Source organism: Magnolia sinica, chromosome 15 (assembly GCF_029962835.1).
Source record: "Magnolia sinica isolate HGM2019 chromosome 15, MsV1, whole genome shotgun sequence".
Classification (NCBI taxonomy): domain Eukaryota; kingdom Viridiplantae; phylum Streptophyta; class Magnoliopsida; order Magnoliales; family Magnoliaceae; genus Magnolia; species Magnolia sinica.
This window is the reverse complement of record NC_080587.1, coordinates 68,801,043-68,823,266: the sequence shown is the minus strand read 5'-3', so window position 1 is coordinate 68,823,266 and position 22,224 is coordinate 68,801,043. Positions and strand designations below refer to the sequence as shown.

At 39.5% G+C, this 22,224-nt stretch overlaps 1 protein-coding gene across 1 annotated transcript in view; it reads right to left on the bottom strand.

Annotated features, from left to right (window-relative positions):
* Nucleotides 1-8,328: 8,328 nt before the first annotated feature.
* LOC131226708 (non-functional NADPH-dependent codeinone reductase 2-like) overlaps nucleotides 8,329-22,224 on the bottom strand; it is a 68,356-nt gene continuing 54,460 nt past the window's right edge. The window contains exon 4 of the mRNA XM_058222346.1: nucleotides 8,329-8,863. Coding sequence (XP_058078329.1) covers nucleotides 8,639-8,863 — 225 coding nt within the window. The 3' untranslated portion in view covers nucleotides 8,329-8,638. The remainder of the gene's footprint in view (nucleotides 8,864-22,224) is intronic.

The window sequence follows — 22,224 nt, the reverse complement described above, 5'->3', positions numbered from 1 at the left end:
CCCATACATTTTTTTCATGTAATTTTTTTTTCTAAAAACATAAAGTTTAGAAAGAAAATATGAAAATGGTTCCCATAGACAATTGATGTGTGGGGTCCACTACAACGCTTTGTGAATTAAGCTTAACCTACAACACGATGTGCGGATCTACTCTAATGTGTGCATGCCATCCAATCCATCCAGGATGAATGGACATGCCAAGAGATCAGGCCATTCCAAAACTCAAATGAGCTTAACCAAGTGGTTTTAGGCATGTAAATCGTTGCAATAGAATTTCAACCATTTTCTTAAATCTCTGAAAATAAGTAATCAGACTTGTGTAGTAATAGATCCAAGTAAAGCAAGAATAGTTGGTGGCCCACCTGAGTTATTGTACACATAAATATACTTATTAGATTAGAGAAGTTCATTAGATAATTTTCCAATAATATCATCATTTGGCATATTTCTTTCGATATCGTTGTGAGATTTTCAAAATCTCAACAATATCTCTCCTTGACTAAAAGTAACCAATTATAGCTTTAAACTAAAATTCAACCCTTAAAATAATTGAATTTTGGGATTGTTTGATTTTTCATTTCTTTTGTTAATACTATATAAAAGCTCATTATTAATTTTTAACCTTGTTTGAAATTTGATGAATGTTTCTGCCTTGAAAATTGGCATGAAAGGGATGACTTAAATTTGTAGGCCCCACTATGATATTTGTGACATATCCATGTCATCCATCTGTTTTACCGAAGCATTTTAGGGCATGATCCCAAAATTGAGGCAAATCCAAAGCTCAAGTGGCCCATACCATAGTAAATGGTAGCCTAAAATGTCTATTGTGGAAAGCTATTTCTTTTACCAGGCTCATGTTAACGTTTGTTTGTCATTCAACTTATTCATAAGCTCATACATACATAGATAAAGGGAAAACACAAATATCAGCTTGATCCAAAACTTTTGAAGGCCTAAGAAGGTTTTAAAGACAAGAATTGGATTTCAACTATTTCTAACTATGTAATCCACTTGAGCTTTGAATCTATCTCATGATGGACTCATGCCATAGAATCATATGGCATAATGGATGGATACCGTTTGTACATTCCGATGGGCTCTATATTTATTTTTCACCCCTCCATAGTCTTAACTTTCAAAAAGCTAGTTGTCAAAGGTATGCATGGGAATTGCCATGGTAATTACATAGGTAAATAATTATTACCTATTTTAAAAGTATTTACAAAGGAAATAAAAATCAAACATTTATTTGTAAAATCTTTCAAAATCAATAAAACATGGTTAACTACATAGATATAATAGAGCTTTTCGATAGTTTTCCAACAATATCTTACATACATGGTTTAATAAATAGCTGCAAGGTCATCATCATTGAAGTGACTTAAAGCAGGCATTAGGCAGTTTTTATCCCTAAGCCCATAATTATTTCTTTTGATCCGGGCCTTCCATAAGGTTGCCATTGCCCTATCCTACACTATCTTTGCTATAATAGCTGCTAGTGGTATGACCAGACCATGCCCAATTCTATTATTGTAATTCTTTTTCTAGTAAGTACATTAATGGTAGAAGGATAATTTTTTTTTCTAAAAATCCTTTCACTTGTAGGGACTGTTTGTTAGGTCCACTATTTCTAGGATCCCTGAAAAAATCACACCTGCCAGGTGATCCAAACCTTCCAGTCGGTTGCATACAAAATGGATGGTCAGATCACACATACAAGATAGGTTCGCTCACAGATGTTTAAGGCCATTCTTTTGCTGTAATGTTTCAACTGTTGTGAAAGAACAGTGAACTGACTTAATGGAAGGTATATATACATACAGGTGATGTAAATGACAACAAAACCCAAGCTCAGAATTCCACAAATACTAAGATCTCTGACAATACCAACAAAACCCATCACCCAAACACATGATCCAGAGGTACCCAAACATGAGTTTTTTTATTTGCACCCACTATTTTGATATACACATACACAAAGTGCATGCCTACATTGCAATGCCAATGAGTCCCCAAAGGGGGTGTATCTTCAAACCAATGGGTGTAAATATCAATTCCCAAACAAAGAACAGAAAACCCACATCTGACAAAAAGTGAATGATAACATTGCAATGACCAAGAGTCCACACAGAGGGTGTATCTATCAAAACCAAGGGGGTGTAAATATCATTTCCAAAACCAACTACATATAAACCCACATCTGACAAAACAAAGTGCATGGCAACATTACAATGACAATGAGTTCAAAAAGGGGGTTTATCTATCAAAACCAAGGGGCTGAAAATATCAATTCCCATAACAATTACACATAAACCCAAGACCCAAAAAAACAGGGGGTTTCCAATCATGGGGGTTCCGAATCTAGGGGGCTTCCAATCATGGCGCTGGGAGAGAGAGATTGAGAGATGAATGAAAAGGAAAAAAAAAAAAGAAGAAGAAGAAGATGAATGAACGTTCCAGCATTTTGATGGAAATGCATGCAAGAGATTTGGTAAGGATAGTAAGGAGAAGCAAAGGGGGAGATGGATTAGAGAAATCTGTTGTAATACAATTCGAGGGAGGGATGAAATAGGAAAGTAGAATATACCTCAGTGGAGGTGAAATGGAACGCAGGGCCTTCCGTTTAAAGGTGATGGTCAATGGACGATGACGCTCCAACGGCGTAGGGAGGATTTCTCGATGGAAGATGAGGGAAAAGTGGAAGATAGGGAAAAGAGGAGCGGGCGTAGGATGGTTGTCCTGTTGTAAATAAGATAAAAAATTTAAATCCACATATTTTGAGTTTACCATAATTTATAACACATACTCTATTAATGGTCATACATGCATGGGACTATTTTCTGCATGGTTAATATTTTTTGCATAATAAAATTCTAAATATTTACTATTTACACCTAGACTGATTATTTGGATGGTCTGGATAACTCCGTATCTCAGCCACTATTGTTATGGACAAGTCACCACTATTTTACAAAAAATAAAAGACTCACAATGCAAAATTGGATTCAAAATAGTAAGTTGACGTTTGGACCTCGCATCGCTCTATGGGCCCCACCATGATAGATTTGTTTCATCCACACTGTCCATCCATTTCACGACATCATTTTGTATAAGATCCCCAAAAACTAGATTGAAATAAACCTTGGGTTGACCACACAATCAGAAAATATTATTGGTTGGACATACATGGGTCCACTGGAGCTTTGGATTTAAATCTTGGGTGGACCACACAATCTTTGGATTTAACTCATTCTTTGGATATTGCCTTAAAATGATCTCTCCAAATGGATGGAAGGTGTGGATACAAAACGTACATCATGGTGGGGCCTACGGAGTTTGCTGACGTCACTTCAGTAGCTAGTACTCTCCAGACGCGGATTTCCCGTGAAAGCCTTTCGCAAGAACTTCCTGCGTAAGAATGCTAGGTGGGGCCATCGAGATATTTTGGAGAAATACACTCCGTTCATCCATTTTAGGAAATCATTTTAGGACATGTGACCAAAATTAGGTGGATCCAAAACTCCAGTGAGCCACAAGAGAGCAAACAATGGGGATTCGGTGAGCACCGTTGAAACATTCTTATGGACATGAAAGTTTTGTATTAGGAATTTTTTCGGTTCTTTCACTTTATCCTATTGACAGTGACCTTATAAGCAGTTTGGATGGCCCACAGACATCAGAATGGAGCCCAAGAAGGTTTCAACGGTAAAAATTTCTTTCCCTAATTTCCCCTCGTGTGTCTCAATTGAGTTGTGGATCCAACTCATTTTTTATCAGACATCGTACAATGAGCTGTAAAAACGTATAGGCGGGGTGGATTGATAAAAAACATCATGGTGGCCCCCACCCAGCATCTTTGCGCAGGAACTTGCTGCGAAAGGCTTTCGTAGGAAATCCGCATCCCTAGTCTCCCCAGCACCAGCTCCTTGGCTGGTGGTCGGTGCTCTGTGGGCCCCACCATAATGTATGTATTTCATCCATTACGTTCATCCATTTTAAATATCATTTTAGGAATTTATTCCATAAATGACAGGTATATAAATCTCAGGTGGACCACACCACATGAAAACAATAGTGATTGGATATCTATCATTAAAATCCTCCTAAGGCCCACTATACCGTTTATTTGACATCCAATCTATTTATTAGGTCATATAGGCCTAGATGAAGGGGAAAAACAAAAATCATCTAGATCTAAAACTTTTATGGCCCCCAAAATGTTTTTAATAGTTGACGTTCATTCAACACTGTTTCCTGTAATATGGTCCATTTCAGATTGGGATATACCTCATTTTTGGTCTCATGCCATAAGATGATCTTTAAAAATAGATGGACGGCATGGATGAAGCACATACATCATGGTGAGGCCCACAGAGCACCGACCACCAGCCATTGGCGGGTGCCAAGGGGAGTAGCCAATCTTTTTTTTTTTTTTTTTTTGAGTGGGAAACCTCAACTATTTCATTGATAACTAAAATTTACAGCCTTTCAGGAGGGTTCCAGCAAAAAAAGAGCTGACCAGGGGAGTAGCCAATCTGTTCCCCTTATTTGTAGCGTGGTCCATTTAGTCTTTGGATATGATTCATTTTTTGGATAATTCTCTAAAATGATCTCAAAAAATGGATGAACGATGTGGATTGATTCTAAATTTTCAGTAAATCCAAAACTCAAGTGGACCATGCCACATGGAACAGTGTGGAATAATGATTTCCACGTTGATACCTTCCTTGGGCCCACAGTAATGTTTATTTGCCATCCAACTTGTTCATAATATCAAAAATATATGAATGAAGATAAAACACAAACGTCAACTTGATCCAAAACTTCTATGGCCTCCAAGAATTTTTCAATGGTAAAGGTTCAATCACACTATTTCTTGTGGTTTGGTCCACTTGAGCTTTGAATATGCTTCCTTTTTGTTCTTTAGACCTCAAATTATCTGTTAACATGGATGAACAGAGTGGATAAAATAAATAAATAAATAACGGTACCCACAGAGTTTACTTTAGTAAGGGTAATGAGTAACTCACCTAAATATAGTAAAGAGGGGTTTCCTTGAAACATTCATAATCATATATTGGGCCTGCCTAAATGTGATTCACATATCCAACCCACTCATTATGTGTGTCCCACTTGGATGAGGGATCAGACCAAGTTTCAACCGCATCCAAAACTCATGTGGGCCCTACCAAGTGCTTTTATATTTTTTAGGATATCTTCACATGGTTTTAGATGGTATGGCCCACCTGAGTTTCATATACGGATGATTTTTGAGATATCTCATAACCTAAAGGGGACACATCAAATGCATGGTGTTGATGTTCGACACACATTATGATTGGGCCCACAAAACTTACTAACATCAATTTTTAGGTTCTCATAATGTTACTAAGTTGGGTCATAATTTTGACCAGAATATTTGGCCCATTATACATGTCGGGTCCATTCACTCTACTTTACTGATCAATACCGATAATTTGACTAGTTACTCGCCTCGATCAAGCTACATATGAGGAAGATATTGGGCATACAAGATTGATCAACAATTTAAGTGAAATTTGATTTTAACGTTTAAAAGTTCAATTAGTGGATGTACCTAATAATTTATTAACAAATATTTTTTATTTCACAGATAAATTTCAATTTCAATTTAAAAATAACATTTTTTTTTCAAAATGTATATTTTTTTATTCTTAATTTTTCTTTCAAAACTTTTAACAAAATATCATTTTTATTATAAAATATTTAAAAAAAAATTAAAATATAAATTCTGAATTTGTATTTTCAAAATCTTAAAAACTTTCCCAAATTTTATTTTTTTTCCCAAAAATTCCAAAATGCTGATTTTTTCCTTTAAAAGCATCATTTTGTTTTCAACTTTTCAATTTTCTTTTTAAATGATATATATTTTTTTCAAAATCTCATTGTTTTTATAAAATATTATGGTGGGGCCCACATTGTGAAAATTTTCACATTTTAAAAAATTTTTTATTTTATTTTTCAGGATATTATTTTTTTCTCAAAATCAAATGCTTTTTTTTTTTTTTTAAATTTATCAACTTTATTCAAAATTCTTTTTTTCCCACAAAATAGATTTTTATTAAATCACTATCGTTATTTCTTCAAATTTTATTTTTCTTCTCAAACATTGTTAAAATTTTTTAACTTCTCAATATTCTTTTTCATGTGATATTACAAATCATTTAAATATTAATTTTAAATTAAAAATAAAAATAAAAATTTCACTCATTTGATATAAAAACAAAATAAATTTTCTTTTTGCATTCAATCAATTGTTAAAAAAATAATCTTACATACAAATATGTACAATTAAATCACTGAAATTCTATTAAAAAAATAATTATTAGACTACAAAACAAAAAAAAAACAAAAAAAAAAAAAAAAAAAAAAAATTAATTTTCCACCATATTCCTATAAAAATGAAGAAAATTAATGTTAAGGCAAGTCCTTTTACGAAAGACATGATCCGTTGTAAAAGTCCTTTTACGACAGACCATGATCCATTGCAAAAGCAACTGAAAAGCATGCCATTTGGTGTTTTGGCCGGGAATATAAGACTGTCACAAAATCAAATTTTGCGACGGATTTCGTCCGTCGCCTACTAACGACAGACCAAAATTCGTTGTAAATATGTCGTAAATCAGATTTTAGCGATGGCGTTTGGTCCATCGCTAAATTCAGCGACGTTTAGACTACGAATTTTCGACAAACACGGGCTTAGTGACGGACTTTTTCCATTAGTGACGGATTAAATCCGTCGTTAAACCAAGAGATTTTAGCACGTTGCAAATTGCCGATTTTGGCGTAGTGACCAATGTCATGCTTAGGTCCTAAAAATTAGACCAGTTCTTGATTCATGTGGGCCACACTAAGGAAAATAGTTGGTGGGGAGGATCAATGCCATGCATGTATACTATTTTCAATCATGTAATCTACCTTTCTACATTTCTGTGGAGATTACTGCGGGGAGCCGTTCCTATGGAGGAGAGAATCCAAGCTAAAGGGATCTCATTGGTGTCTAGGTGCGTTTGCTATGAGGATGGCTTGAATCAGCGGCTTGCGATTGAATATCTGAAGCACCTTTTTCGCTACTGAAATCTGGTTGAGAAGATATGGACACATTTTGGAGCAATGTTTGGGATCACTCTCATGCAGGACCAGTCGATGGAAGGGAGGATGAGATAGTGGTGGCTAGCTGCATCGACTGGAGGTAGTTCTACCACTATTCACATGCTCGTTCCTAGCCTGGTTCTATGGGAAATATGGCTTGCCAGAAATGCAACCAGATTTGACTAGAAACCCATTTTAGTTGCAGCTACAGTTGCCCGAGTGAAGTGGTGATTAACGTGTTGTACGTTGGTAAGAAGAAGCTAGCCCAGTACCCGTCCCATGGCCAGCGTTTAGATTTTGAGAGGGCTGGGGTTATCGGCACCACCTCTGCGGAGGGAATGGATAGAGATAGTCAGGTGGGTTAAGTCGGCAAAGGAATGGGTGAAGTTGAACACTGATGGCTCAGCTAGAGGCAACCCGAGTCAATCAGGAGGAGGAGACATCTACAAAGGGGATAAGGTAATTTCGTGTTCGCATTTTTGACAAGGTATGGGTTGGGCTCTAATAACGAAGCTAAGCTCTATGCAGTTTATGATGGGCTTATTCTGTGCCTGAACATGGGGCTGGCAAAGATAAAGGTAGAATCAGATTCAAAATTCATGGTGTAGAACTCCCAACGGGGAAGACGCTCTCATCTTGGCAATAGAGGCCCTGGGTATCCAGGATACATAAGTTGAAGCAGAGAGGGCTGATAAACTTCAGGCATATCCAGAGGGAAGGGAATGGTCCGGCAGACGGGATGGCCCATGAGGGAAGTGAGCGCCAGATCTTCTCCTTGATCAACCAGTTGTTCGATCTCCCGCCTCTAGTTCGGGGTTTGATTTTCCTGGATAAAGTAGGGCTGGGTTCCATTAGGATATACAAGATGGGATCCTAAGGTGGGTCTTGTAGATAGTTGGTCGTTTATGTCTAGTTTTATGATAGGCACCCTCCAGGTTTTGCTAATGGGGGTAGCCCGAATTGTCCACAAGGCTGTATAGAAATATACATGAAATGGAAATTTTCTTTTGACCAAAAAAAAAAAACATGTAGTCTACCTGAATCATGGATTTGATAGAATTTTAGGCCCTATGCCCATAAGGTGAGCACCTGGTGGTCAAGGTGGATTTACATATATGTTCTTCTTCTAAAAATTGAGAGAACATCACCTATAACTTTGTTAAATAAAAAATAACTTTACAAACTTTCAGCTGCTAAAACAAAATATCATATAATATTGCCTTATTAAGCAAATGCATGATTTGGCCAATCCCATCTACACAAAAATAAAAGAATTTAACGGAGCCGAGAAATTAGTATAAACTGGGGATTAAAATCATTATATTTTGCCATCCATTTGTTTTATATATTGTCTCTTATGAGGTGTGCGATGGCAATTTTAGGCCATCAAATCTAAAAACGTTAATGAAAGCCCAGATCTTACACGTGTTCCATATCTGCACATATATGAGGATTTAGCAAACCGTTCCGTCATGACACACTGGGAGAAATAGATAGAGGTGTGTTATGCCTCCTCGTCCCACAGCTCCTCTATCGTTTTAAATGGCCCACCTGGTGAAACGAAGATTTCTCCCGAAAATCCCCTATGCTGTGGAATCTGACTGATTTCTTGCAAATCTTGCTCACTCAATGCCCAATCGAAGATCTGAAGGTTCTCTTTCATTCTCTCCTTGTTGAAGCTTTTCACCACCACACTCACTCCTTGCTCATACAACCACCTTAGAGAAACCTGTGTTACATGTGACATAGATATATGTCAAATACAACACGAGGAAGATGTTACAGTTTAGCCAAAAATGATAAGCGTCCATCTTTCATCGCCAAACGCGCTTGTTGGAAATAATGGTAATAAAAGCTCATTAGAAAGGAGATTCATTTCTTAATGGAAAGATAGCCGGCTGGCTTGAAAATGGTGTCGAGTAAATCTCTCGACGGCGCCATTTTCCTTAGAGATCTTTATATAGGTTCCTGCATGGAAAGATAACCGGCTTGCTTGTCACGTCACTGGCCATGAGTTGGGGATTATCTCGAGGCCTCTGCACAATAAAATTCTGGTGGTTTTGAAATGGGACAGGCCGGCGCTAGGTTGGCTTGAAGTTAACGTGGGCGGTTGGGCTGAGGGAACCAGGCCAATCTGGTGGTCGTGGTGTTTGTAGAGGGCTGGGTTCGAATTTTTGGACACAGTTTTGCGCCCTGGGTGATGGCCTCTTCATTTGTGTGGGCAGGGGTTTCTTTAAAGTGGTGCTTGAAAGTGATTCCAAGTTGATAGTGGAGATGATTAATAGGGGGCGTCCCACTTCATGGAATTTATGGTATTGGTGTGCACGCCTGGATTCTCTCATGAGAGAAGCAGATGTTTCCTTTGTTTATGCTCATAGGGAAGTTAATCGAGTACCGGATGGCCTCACAAGATTAGGCCGTGGGAAACATATTTACAGGATCTGCCTTTTTGTTAGCTCTTTTTCCAAAGGATAGGTGAGGCTTGAATTCTTTTGTGGTGCCCACCCGAATTGCTAGGCTGTGAAGTCTCTTTTGTCAACATATTCCAGGTGGGATCTCCACCTGTTTTTCTTTTTTTCTTTAAAAAAAAAAGTCCCGCGGTCCCATTTCGGGCTTCTATTTCTAGATAGGGTGGGTACCGGGAGTATTAGAGAAATCCCACCCTTGTATGAGTTTGTCGTTTTTCAGTTTTTGTATATGATAAGCGGGCTTAGGCGAATTTTTTGTGTGCCCTGGCCCACTCGAATGGTCTGTTTGGTTGCACTGTTCCTTTTGTGAATAAGATTTCCTCTTCTTGAAAGAAAATGTGCATTGGACTTTTTATTACATGCATATGGACAAGTTCTTTGGTGGGTCTTATGTGGATGGATCCTAGCTAGTCGAGCAATTGACCTCCCATGTCAGAATGTGATGTAGAACATGTTGCAAGTAACTTTATGGGCAATTAGGATTGAAATGAGTAGGGCTGGAAGGCTCAAATTAAGGCAAAAATAGCTTAAATGTGCACTATAGCTTGGGACAACCATGACTTTATGACCACCTATATTAAGCACACTTCACAAAATTCAAACGTTTTGGGGTAAATTTTAGGTTTCAAAGTCCAAACATACTAATTTTAGCAAGTTGCCTTCTTCTTTTTTCTTTTATTTATTTATTTATTTATTTATTTGTAGTTTTGGGGTTTTAAGTCTGATTTTAGTTGAGAGTCTTTATTTTAGCAAGTTGCCTTCTTGTTTTTTCTTAAGCACCTATATTAAGCACACTTCACAAAATTCAAACGTTTTGGGGTAAATTTTAGGTTTCAAGTCCAAACATACTAATTTTAGCAAGTTGCCTTCCTCTTTTCTCTTTTATTTATTTATTTATTTATTTTTTGTAGTTTTGGGGTTTTAAGTCTGATTTTAGTTGAGAGTCATTATTTTAGTCATTTATGAGTTGTTTTTGAGTTGGGCACAGTTAGATGTCTTTTATTATTTGACGCAATGATGGACGTGATGAGGTTGATCATCATCTTCTTCGGGGGGTAATTACTCCGAATCCACAAAGCTTCTCTGGACTCAAAGAGATTCCTCGAATCCACGAGGAAGAATAGAAAATAGAAATAAATTCTAATAAATTCAAAAATAATTTGATTGATGATAAAAACGAATTTACAATCATTTAAATAATGATATCTAACTTAGGAATATGTTTCATAATTAAACTCCTTAAAAAATGTGACTTACTATAAATTGTAAACTTACTATTTATTGACGGTGATGGATTCTACTAAACTTCATGGTTTTCGGCCAAAAATAGTAAGTGTCCAATTTGTCCTAACCATGTTATTCTTCTAATTTCTCTAAACCCTTTTCATGTTGGGCATGACTCCTAAAGTTTAAAGGATCAAGAGTTATGATCAAACTAAAACTTACTATAAATAGTAAAAATGAATTTAAAATGGACTTTTGACTGTCGATCTGATGGAATGTTACAAATCTGGTATGGTAACCTGATATTACCCAGTTGGTTGGCTAAATTAGCTTCTCCTACCCCAAAATCACATATGGTGCGTTGAATAATTCATTCCGGTTTGTGAGATACACCTTCTTTAGAGTTCTGATGGTCCTAATCACTTTCGCCTTTGATCGGGCCTTCTATGGTCCATCATGGCCATGAAAATGTCCGCAACCCACTCTACATCACTATTTTATGTAATTTTTACCATTTTAGAAAACTTTCCTAGTTTGAGCCAAAGGTGGGTTGCAACACCTCTCTATTTTATTTTTCATTTTAGATATTTTCTACTCTGCTTGTGAATTCAAGGTTTATCTTAGGGAAAAAAGTAGTTATCTCTTTATTTTAACCATGCACATGTTAAGACATAATATTAAGTGTTAAACATTTTAAATGGATGGAGTTTGCTTTTTTTTTTTTCTTTTTTTTTTTTTTTTTAACGCAAACACTCACGCACTCACACAACAACGGGATTTCACCACAATGAGTACTCAAACCCATGAGTTCGTGTTAAAACTCTTATAAGTCTACCCTGAAGGCTTGAGTAAGGACCCTTGCTTTTTTCTTTTTTCTTTTTTTTTTTTTTTAAATTTTAAACTCTAAGGATACCATTTTAAATTGTTAGATTTTGCTTCCTTGGTTAGTAGGAAATGTGTAATGAGTGCATTAATGTGCTAGCATCGTGATAAGGTTCATGTACGATCCAAGTGGACGAAGATTAGTTATTGAACTCAATGGTAGCAAGTCTCACTACTGAAGTGATGACACCACGTTCTTTGGGCCCCACCATGATTTATGTGTTGTATCCACACCATGCATCCATTTGGAGAGATCATTTTAGGGCATGAACCAAAGAATGAGGCAAATCCAAAGTTCAAGTGGACCCCACCATAGAATAATACTGGGGACAGTGACACCCACCTTTGAAACCTTCCTAGTGCCCACCATGATGTTTATTTGAGATCCAACCTCTTTATAAGTTAACAGAGACATGTAATAAGGGAAAACTCATATATTAGCTTGATCGAAAACTTTTGTGGCTCAAAGAAGTTTTTAATCGTAGGTGTTTAATCCCCACTATTTTCTGCGTATTTCCTGCGGTGCGTTCCACTTAAGCTTTGGATCTGCCTCATTATTTAGCTGAAGCCCTAAAATGATCTTTCCAAATGGATGGACAGTATGATACAAATCATGCATCATGGTGGGGCCCACATAACATAGTGACATCACTTCAGTAGCGGAACTCTTGACACAAGGAGAGACGTGATGAGGTCGATTACCATCTTCCCTAGGGAACTTCTCTATCACCCGAATTCAAAATCCACTCCTTGCTAAGATATCTGAATTTTGATGCAGTCAATACGTCGCAACCACCTACTTCCTCACTATGGAGGAACGAAAGCGAGTTAGGCATGGAGTGCTCGATCTGGAAGTCCGTGGAAGAGGGTTTCTTCCCAATATTCTCGGCCTTCAAAATCCACTTTCTCCGTCTTCGCAGCAAACCTAACTTTCGATACTATAGAGGACGATCTACTCCATATTTTCAGCCATTTTGGGAAAATATAGGATGTTTTCATTCCATGGAATCAACATCTAAACAGATCTCGTGGATTCGCGGTTATCCGTTTCTGTTATGAGCAGGATGCGCTCAATGCCATCCATTGTCTCCATGAATGGCGGATTGATGGCAGGATAGCTCATATAGCTTGGGTGAAAGGGCAATCAGTCAAAAGGGTTTCGGATACGAGGGTTTCAGACACTAGGGTTTCTATTCCCTCACACTCTATCCATCAACACCAGCAGAATTCCTCTGTTTTGGATTGAACGTTTGTGGATGTGGTTACCCGATCCAAGTCGAATTTACCTAAACTTACGGATGGTAGTTTGGGGCTTACTACCGTCACAAACTTGAGAGTTGTGGAGAATCGCCTTCACAGATTGAATCTGGCTATGCTGGGGACAGCAGTTGATCAGGAGGTACGCATTGACAGACTCTCAGGAACCATGAAAATTTTCAATCTGAAGCTCTCGAAGGTGGAGATTGTGTGGATCTCAACTGTGAAATTCCTGCTTATTTTCGAATCTAGGGCAAAGAGGGATGCCTTCAGTGGAAATGCAGCTTTGCATAAGGAAATGGGGCTCCAGTCGATTGATAAGTCGTCTATAGAGGAGGTAATTGGGGGCGATGGTATCTGGATCAGGCTGTTCAGTATTCCAATCCATGCCTGGAATGAGTCTGTTCTTCTTGATTTGGCTAGCTATTTCGGGAAGATCATTCAAATTGATTCAAATGCTAGATTCGGATTCTTCCAGGCATTTGCGCAGATTAAAATCCTTCCAAGACTGGGTGCTAGCTTCAACCAGGTTATGTGTTTAATGTTCCTCGGGAAGGAATATCCCATTATTGCCGAGATGGAACCGTTGTTCAAGTTCAGATGCTCTTCATCCATCCAACAAACTATGAAGGAGAGCACCAAGGAATGGGTTCTCAAAAGATTTCATGGTAATTCAGGGCCCACTTCAGCTGTTTGTGAAAATGCCTCAAAGAGGGTGGAAGATACTACCAAAGGAATTTCAAGAGATCCGTCTGTAGCTGGTCCAAATGGCACTGTGGGTAATAGCAATCCAATTAATTTGGTTGATGGTCAACTTGGGAATATAGAAGATGGGATTAATGCAAACTTGGGGCGTGGTGAAACTGTTATTGCTAGGGGAACAATGTCAACAGTTGTGTGTGGAGCGGTTAATGAAAAGGGTGCAACTACAACAACTATTTGTGAAGATGCCACTATCACTAATCTCGCTACTTCAGGTGTCGATGTCAGCACGGGTGGTAAGGCAGCTACGAAAGTTGGTGTTAATGTCTTAAATCGTCATGGGGGAGGAAGTGGCAATTCAGGTCAAGTCACTCAACTGGGCACACAGGTGCTTCTACCTCTTCTACCCAGTATAGAAGATCCCCATAGGCAGGAGGTAGAAACTAATGGGGATTTACGTGAGGAGTGTCATCTAAATGATACACACGGGTGTTTGTAGCCTTTTCCTAGTTATCAGAATTTGGACCAAGTTACTGTCAGTCAGGGTGAAGCAGATATGCTGGGAGGACTACAACTACGGAAGTTGGTGTTAATGTCTTAAATCGTCATGGGGGAGGAAGTGGCAATTCAGGTCAAGTCACTCAACTAGGCACACAGGTGCCTCTACCTCTTCTACCCAGTATGGAAGACCCCCATATGCAGGAAGTAGAAACTAATGGGGATTTACGTGAGGAGTGTCATCTAAATGATACACACGGGTGTTTGCAGCCTTTTCCTGGTTATCAGAATTCGGACCAAGTTACTGTCAGTCAGGGTGACGCAAATATGCTGGGAGGACTACAGCCATATGTTCAGCCTCTACAGAACATTATTCTCTCTGTAAGCCATTTGGATATGATTCACCCTGATGACTTCCAGGATAGAAAAGTTCCTACACCTCCAAGGAACACGAGGAACTCACAGCAATTACAGGTGCAAAGTCAAGAATTGAGGCATGGGTATGGAAAGGAGAATTTTCCACCTCAGCTGAGGGATGTTTCTACATGCATTTTAGTTGAGGGGATGGAGGACAGTGGAAACAGAAATTCAGTGCTAGTTCTTGGCGAGTGCAGTCCTAATTTAGGATGTGGCAGACATTCCTACCCAACTGTTCAGTCTGATCGAAGGAAAGCATTGCAGAGGAGAGTTGAACTCGAGGTGGATCTCTTGCCGTATTTTTCCTCTGTTATTAGACCATCTAGTGAATATGATGGAAACCTGGAAGAGGAGTATGACAGCCCACCTGCCAATCGAGGTGTGGGAAGGAATCAGGAGAAAGGACCTGAATTGGATCACAATTTTAACTGGGGTGTCTGGCACTAGGCTTGGGTAGAACATGGGCTGCATGAGGGTCAGCCTAAGCATCCCGTGGACAAAACTGCGACATTGTCAAGAAGGCATAAAATTCTCTACACTAAAGGAAACCGGAGTTCAAGGCTTCACAAGTTGAAGAGGAGGGCCATAATTACAAGATGTGTGACGAATGGATAAGATTTTGGTGTGGAATGTTTGTGGAATTGGCAACCAAAAAAATGTTAGGACTGCTAAAAGGCTTATTAGGATCCATGACCCCAGGATTGTAACTCTTCTTGAACCAATGCTTGGTGATGAGAAAAGGGTGGCCACAGGTCTTTCCTTGGGTTTTCACTCATCTCTCTCCAATTGTGATGAGGGAGGCAAGATTTGGTTATTTTTTAAGTCCCAAGTTGTTGCTACTTTTTTGTTTAAATCTAACCAATGTTTGTCGATTGTTGCAACAGTTCAGAACGGGCTTACTCCATTATATATAACCTTTGTTTATACTAAATGTGCTCATGTGTTGAGACGATCTCTCTGGGCGGACCTAGCTTCCCTCTCGTCTTCGATCCAAGGCCCATGGGCGGTCTGTGGGGATTTTAAGTCGCCGGGCTACAGACAGAGCTTCATCCTCTGAATTTGCTGATGCTATTAATTGCACGGGTCTTCTAGATGCGGGTTTTTCTGGCAATAGGTTCACTTAGAGTAATGATTAGGCGAGGAACTCTCATGTTTGGGCGAGGCTTGATCGGGTCCTTATTAATGCCAGGTGGTCCATGCTTTTCCCTTAATTTCAGGTATCCCACTTTCCTTACATTTATTCAGACCATGCTCCTCTCATCCTGAATTTCCCGACTCAGATGACCACCATTCTAAAACCTTTCCGCTTCCAACGAATGTGGACGAAACATAAAAATTTTATCAGTTTCGTCAAGGCAGCATGGAAAAAGGTGGAGTGAAGACATCCAATATACAATGTGATCTCTAAAATGAAGCAGGTTAAAAATGATCTAAAGATATGGAATAAAGAAGAGTTCGGGTACATCTTTGCGCAGATTAGGACGGCGGAGAAGCTTGTGGCCAACTTGGAGTTTCAGATTCAGGATTTTTCAGGCCTGTCAGATCAGCTTACCAGCATGCACCAGGAGCTAAGCACCAATAGAGCAAGGTTAGCATCTTTGGAGCTTATGTAGGAAATTTTTTGAAAATAGAAATCGTGGGTCGATTGGCTGATGGAGGGGGATAGAAAAACACAGTTTTTTCATGCTACTGTTATGGAAAAGAAGGGGCATGCTATCATCCGTCAGGTGGAGCTGAAATCCGAGCAAATTGCAGAACATCAGGCTGACTTAAAAGATGCGGCAGTGGCTCATTTTCGGCACATTTTCAGTGCTGAGCTGTTCCAGATTGATCATAACATCCTTCAAAGCATCCCCAAAACGGTAACGCATGCTCATAATGACAAGTTGATGCAGCTTCCTACAATGTTGAAAGTCCAATATGCGGTTCAATCCATCCCGACTGATAGTGTGGCAGGGCCAGATGGTTTTTTAGCAAGCTTTTTTCAGTCTTGCTGGGAGGTGGTTGGTTAGGATATTCACAGAACGGTCTCCTTCTTCTTCCAAGGTAAAAATCTTCTAAGGTCAATGACATCTTCGATTATCTATTTAATCCCGAAATCAACCTCTCCTAAACATTTCTCTGATTTTCGGCCAATCAGCTTGTGCAACTGTTTATACAAAATTTTTTCCAAGGTGGTTGCATCTAGACTTAGTCAGCTTCTTCCTTTGATTATTTCGCCGGAGCAGGGGGCTTTTGTACAGGGCTGATTGATAACTGAGAATATTGCCTTAGCGCAAGAATTGTTTAGCAAGTTGAATCGGCCAGTTCGCAGGGGAAACATTGTCTTGAGGTTAGATATGGATAAAGCATACAATAGGGTTAGTTGGAATTTTCTAATCCAGGTTCTAAGCCATTTTAGTTTCAGCAGGCATTGGATTGAGATGGTTGAAAAATGTTGGGTGAATAGTTGGTTCTCAATTCTTATAAATGGTGGAATGGCTGGTTTCTTCAAGTCTTCAAGGGGTTTAAGATAGGGAGACCTGATTTCTCCAACCTTGTTTATTATTTCAGCTGAGGTTCTTAGCAGGGGACTCAACAGCATGATAAACAGTCAGGCCAGCTGTCCTTTTGCTTCAGGTAGAGGATGCCCTCCTATTTCTCATCTTCTATTTGCCGACGATATGCTAATCTTTGCAAATGAAAGTAAAGTATCTCTACAAGCGATCAAGAATTTCCTGGATGCCTACCAAAGCTCATCGGGTCAAAGAATTAATCATAAAAAATGTTCCTTTTATTGCTCCAACAAGATGCCTCTTTCTCATCTTAGATCAATTAAGGTATTCTCGGTTTTAGCAAATCGTCTTCTGCGTTAAATTATTTGGGGGTTCTGATAGCGGAAGGGCATCTTAAAATAAGTGCCTTTAAGCCATTGGTGGATAAAGTTGTGGGGCGTATTAATGGGTGGAAGGCCCGTATCCTAACCCAGGCAGGGAGAGTGGTTCTCATAAAGCACATCCTCTCCAGTATTCTAGTTCACTATATGGCAGCAGTCCACATTCATGCTCAAGTGTTTAACTCTATGGAGAGGCATATGGCAAATTTCTTTTGGGGTTGGACTGAGGGAAAACAAAAGTTCCATTAGAAGGCTTGGAATTTGATAACTACGACTAAGGAGGAGGGGGGTATTGGTTTAAGGAAACTTGTAGACGTAATGAGAGCCTTTCACCTAAAAATGGCTTGGATTGTTAAATACGGGAAGGAGGGGAATGTTTAGAAATCATTTATGTCGGCCAAGCATCCTCTCAACGTGACGTCAGAAGGTTTAGAATCCTCATCCAGACTCGCTTCTCCCTTGTGGAAGAGAATTAGGAAACTTATTCCAATGGTGGAATCCCGTGTTCAATGGCAGATTGGTGAAGGTAAATGCAATTTCTGGAGGTCGAATTGGATTGGGCTGGGTCCTCTCCATCTTCTAGCTGAAGCACAAGTGCCGATCAGTTTGCAGGACGCCCAAGTATGTGACGTGGTGAGACCGCTTGGCCCCCTACCCCCCTCAGCTACGTATCTTCTCCTTCCTCAAGGGTCATTGATCACATTTTTCAGACAGGCTACTGTATCTCTGAGGAAGCAGATTTGCTTTCTGGCCATTCACGCCGTCAGGGATGTTTTCCGTCAAATCAGCTTGGACGATCTCCAGGGTCCCCCATCTGAGTCAGAGTTGGTCACGTTGGGTATGACATACGAAACTGCCCCCCAAAATTTCTCTGCTCGTCTGGAAAGTGCTTCAAAATGCAATCCCGGTGGATAGTGTGGTACAATCTCGAGGTGTGCAACTTGCATCTAGGTGTGTTTGTTGTAGTTCTCAGATCTCCCAACCCTTTGCCATCGAAACTCCTCTTCATATTTTTGTTAACAGTTATTTAGCACTGACAGTATGGTCGGCTATTTGATCTTAGATGGGGATCAGCGTCTTGCCTGCTTTATCCTTTGAAGCTAGGCTTCATCAATGGTGGGTGGCAGTTTCTTCCATGCAGTAAAGATCGGATAACAAAAACTTGATTCCCTGCATCATTATTTGGGAACTATGGAAAGCTCGTAGTGCTGCTATTTTTAATAGTAGACCAGTATCCGCGGTTCATCTGATATAAAAAATTAATGGGTGGAATGCCCTGCTCAATGGGTCTAACAGTGGTGGTTGTTCGTCCAGGAGGGGGGTTAGATGTAGGTGGCCGGGCAGTGGTGATAAAGTGGGAGAGACCGTTGAGCGGTTGGGTGAAAATTAACGTGGATGGATCAGCCAAAGGAAATTCAAGGAATTCAGGTAGGGGCGGCATTTGTAGAGGCGCAAGGGGTGATTTTGTTTTTACTTTTTCAGCTAGCTATGGTATTAGGTCAAACACGGCTACTAAATTGCGCGCGGTGCATGATGGCCCAGCATTCAGTCTTCAGAGAGGCTTTCATCACATTATTATTAAGTCTGATTCAAGGCTGGTTATAGACCTGATCAATGGTGATGCACAATCAGGTTGGAAATGGAAATTTTGGTTGATTAGAATCAATCATTTGAGAAGGAAAGGTACAACCAAAGTCATGCATGTCCTTAGGGAAGGAAACTATCCAGCAAATTTTATGGCTCGTTTAGGAAGTCTTCTCAGTCTACTATTTTTTTCGACAATCTTGCAGAGCTTCCTTGTTAGGTCCATGGTTTCATTTTTCTAGATAAAGTTGGTTTGGGATCTATTAAATTAGTGTGATTCTGTGGGTTTTTTTCCTCTAAGTATTTTGTTGTTTCTCTTGTTGGGTCTCCTGTTTTATGTAAAGGGGTTCCCTGTTGTACAAGAAGTTCTAGAATGAACATAGCAATTTTTTTGAAAAAAAAATCAAGGAATTTAATTCAAAAAAAAAACCACCTACTTCCTCACTGGATTTCACATCGTTGGCCTCCCTCAGTGAATCCTATGACACTTATGCTTTCTAGGTTTTGGGATTCCAACAATCATTCTTTATAAGTCATAACTTTCTATAACTTTAGTACTTCATCATCCTTTTGCCCTTAGACTTGGACATAGATCAAGGCTTTCCCTTTTCTTGCTCATACTATTTTCCTTGGATAAATAGTGCATCTGTAGGAATTGCGATAATCGCCCTCTGATCAAGTTCTTTCCACTCTTCATTATTCATAGTTACAGGATGCTTCACTATACTAAGGAGTGAATTTTGCAATCCTTGCTGAATTAAAAGGATTTTTATTTCCACCTTCCATAATTCAAAGTTATTTTTCCTATTGAACTTCTCTATCTCATACTCCACATTCGATCCCTTCGTCGTCATGTTTTATATTCAAACTTGAATCCCAACGTATAACTTGATATCACTTATTGGGAGCCATGGAAGCAAACCCTAAGTAGAATATTAAACAAGTGAAAGATAAATGCAAACAAAGCAACATCAAGAACACACAATTTTATGTGAAAAAACCCTTGCGGGAAAAACCATGGCTTAAAGCGACAAGCAATCTAATATGAAAATGAATTACAAGAGATAAAATCGACTTACATATGTGAAAACCCTTCTCAAAACCCTATCTCTCCATTAAAACAAGCCTCTCTACCACTTAAGATTACCCTAATTTTGCATTATGTTGATATATATAGTGTTACACTTGGAATAGGAAAGAAATTGCGTAATTACACAAAATGGGCCGTTAATTTAAGCTTCAATCAATTAATCGAGCCTTCGATCAATCAAGCATGTTAAAAAATGTTCAAAGAGTTAATTTACTTTTTTTAGAATTTTTCCGATCGATCGAACCTAGACGATCAATTGATCGAAACGACAAAAAATAAAAAAATAAAAAAATTCCAGCGGGTAAACTCATATATTCAGAGTATTATCTATCGATCAAATCAGACTTTTAATTAATCAAAATCTCCTATTCCAACATAGATTGGATATACCATTTTCAACACCTATTCTGTTGATCAGTGACAAGATGGCCTCGTTGGACTAGAAAAAGAACTCCAATTCCACTAGATCAGAACTTGCCAGCAACAGGCAACTTCTTTATGAAGTCTGCCTAGGATTTATATAGGCAGAGGTCCAATGGTAGGAGCTGGTTAAGATGGATCTGATAGGGGAAATTGCTGCCTAAGATTTCTATGTTCCTTTGGAGGCTGCTTTAGAGTACGGTGCCAGTGAACATCAGAATCCAAGCCAAAGGAATTCCTATAGTCTCCAAGTGCATCTAGTGTGAAGAGGGGCAAAATTCTCGGCTAGATTCTGAATCCATCAGCCATCTGTTTCTATATGGCGCCCTGGCTAGAAAAATCTAAGATCATTATGGAGGCATCTTCAGGATCCTTTTCCTGCGGGAGCAATCGGTGGAAGTCAAGATCAAGCAGTGGTGGATTGCGTCTGCTGTAGGAGGACACTCCACTCACATCTGCAAGGATCACTTCCAGCTTCATCCTTTGGGAGATCTAGTGAGCGAGAAATGTTGTAGCATGTATTACAAGAATTAACTAGTGGATCAAGTCCTTGGTCCAAAAGAATGAGCAGGCTTCCTCGCGGCTTCCGAGCAGGACTCAAGCATGAGACAATCTAGGATTTTCTTCCCCCTCTATTAGATGGGAGCGAGTGGAAATCATCAGATGGTCCAGACCAGCAAAAGATTGGGTAAAACTAAATGTTGATGGCTCTTCTAAAGGCAACCCAGGGCTGTCTGGTGGTGGTGGGATCGTCAAAGGTGAAAAAAGGGATTTTCTTTTAGCCTTTGGGGCTGGTTATGGGTCCGAGACCAATAATAGAGCGGAGCTGAGGGTGGTTCACGATGGGCTCCTACTATCTCTGAATAGAGGTTTCTTTAACATTGAGATTGAATCGAATTCGAAATTAGTGGTTGACAGTCTTTCGGGCAAGATGACTCTCCCTTGGCAGTGGCATCCTTGGGCATCCAAGATTACAAATCTCATGCGTAAAGGCAGGGTGACGATCCGACTCATCCACAGAGAGGGTAATAACCCGACTGATGGCCTAGCTTGCATGGGAAGTGACCGCAAATCGTCCTTCCTCTTCCTCCGGGAACAGGATCTCCCAGGTCAAATTTGGTGAATGGTTTTCTTAGATAAAGTGGGCCTTGGATCCATTAGAGTTTTCCCAGTGGGTCCCTAGGGAGGGTTTATTTTTTATAGGGGTGGCTAATTTGGGCTGCTATTAGATAGGAGCCCCTTTATTTTTATTGTTGTAGAGGGGTTCTCAAAGGTTTTCTATTAGGATTCAGTTACAATCTAGGCTCTTCGTCTTGAGATGACCATGGCCTGCCCGGGTAATATTCCCATTATTTTTAAATGGCATAGACCAAATTGGGGTCGTTTAAAGATAAATGTCGATGGATCTTTTCCAGGGAATCCGGGAGAGAGCGGAGGTGGGGAGGTATGCAGGGATGCCCACAGACAGCTAATATTTGCTTTTCATAGGTATTACGGGTTCGCTTCCAGCACTGTAATGGAGGCCCAAGCTATGCTTGATGGAATAATGTTATGTAAAAAGTTAGCCTTCTTGAATATTGACGTTGAATCTTACTCGAAGTTTGTGGTGGGGGCAGCTTCCGATCCTTCGGCTCATTGTCCATGGAGAGTGTGGTATAGAATTGGGGTCATCC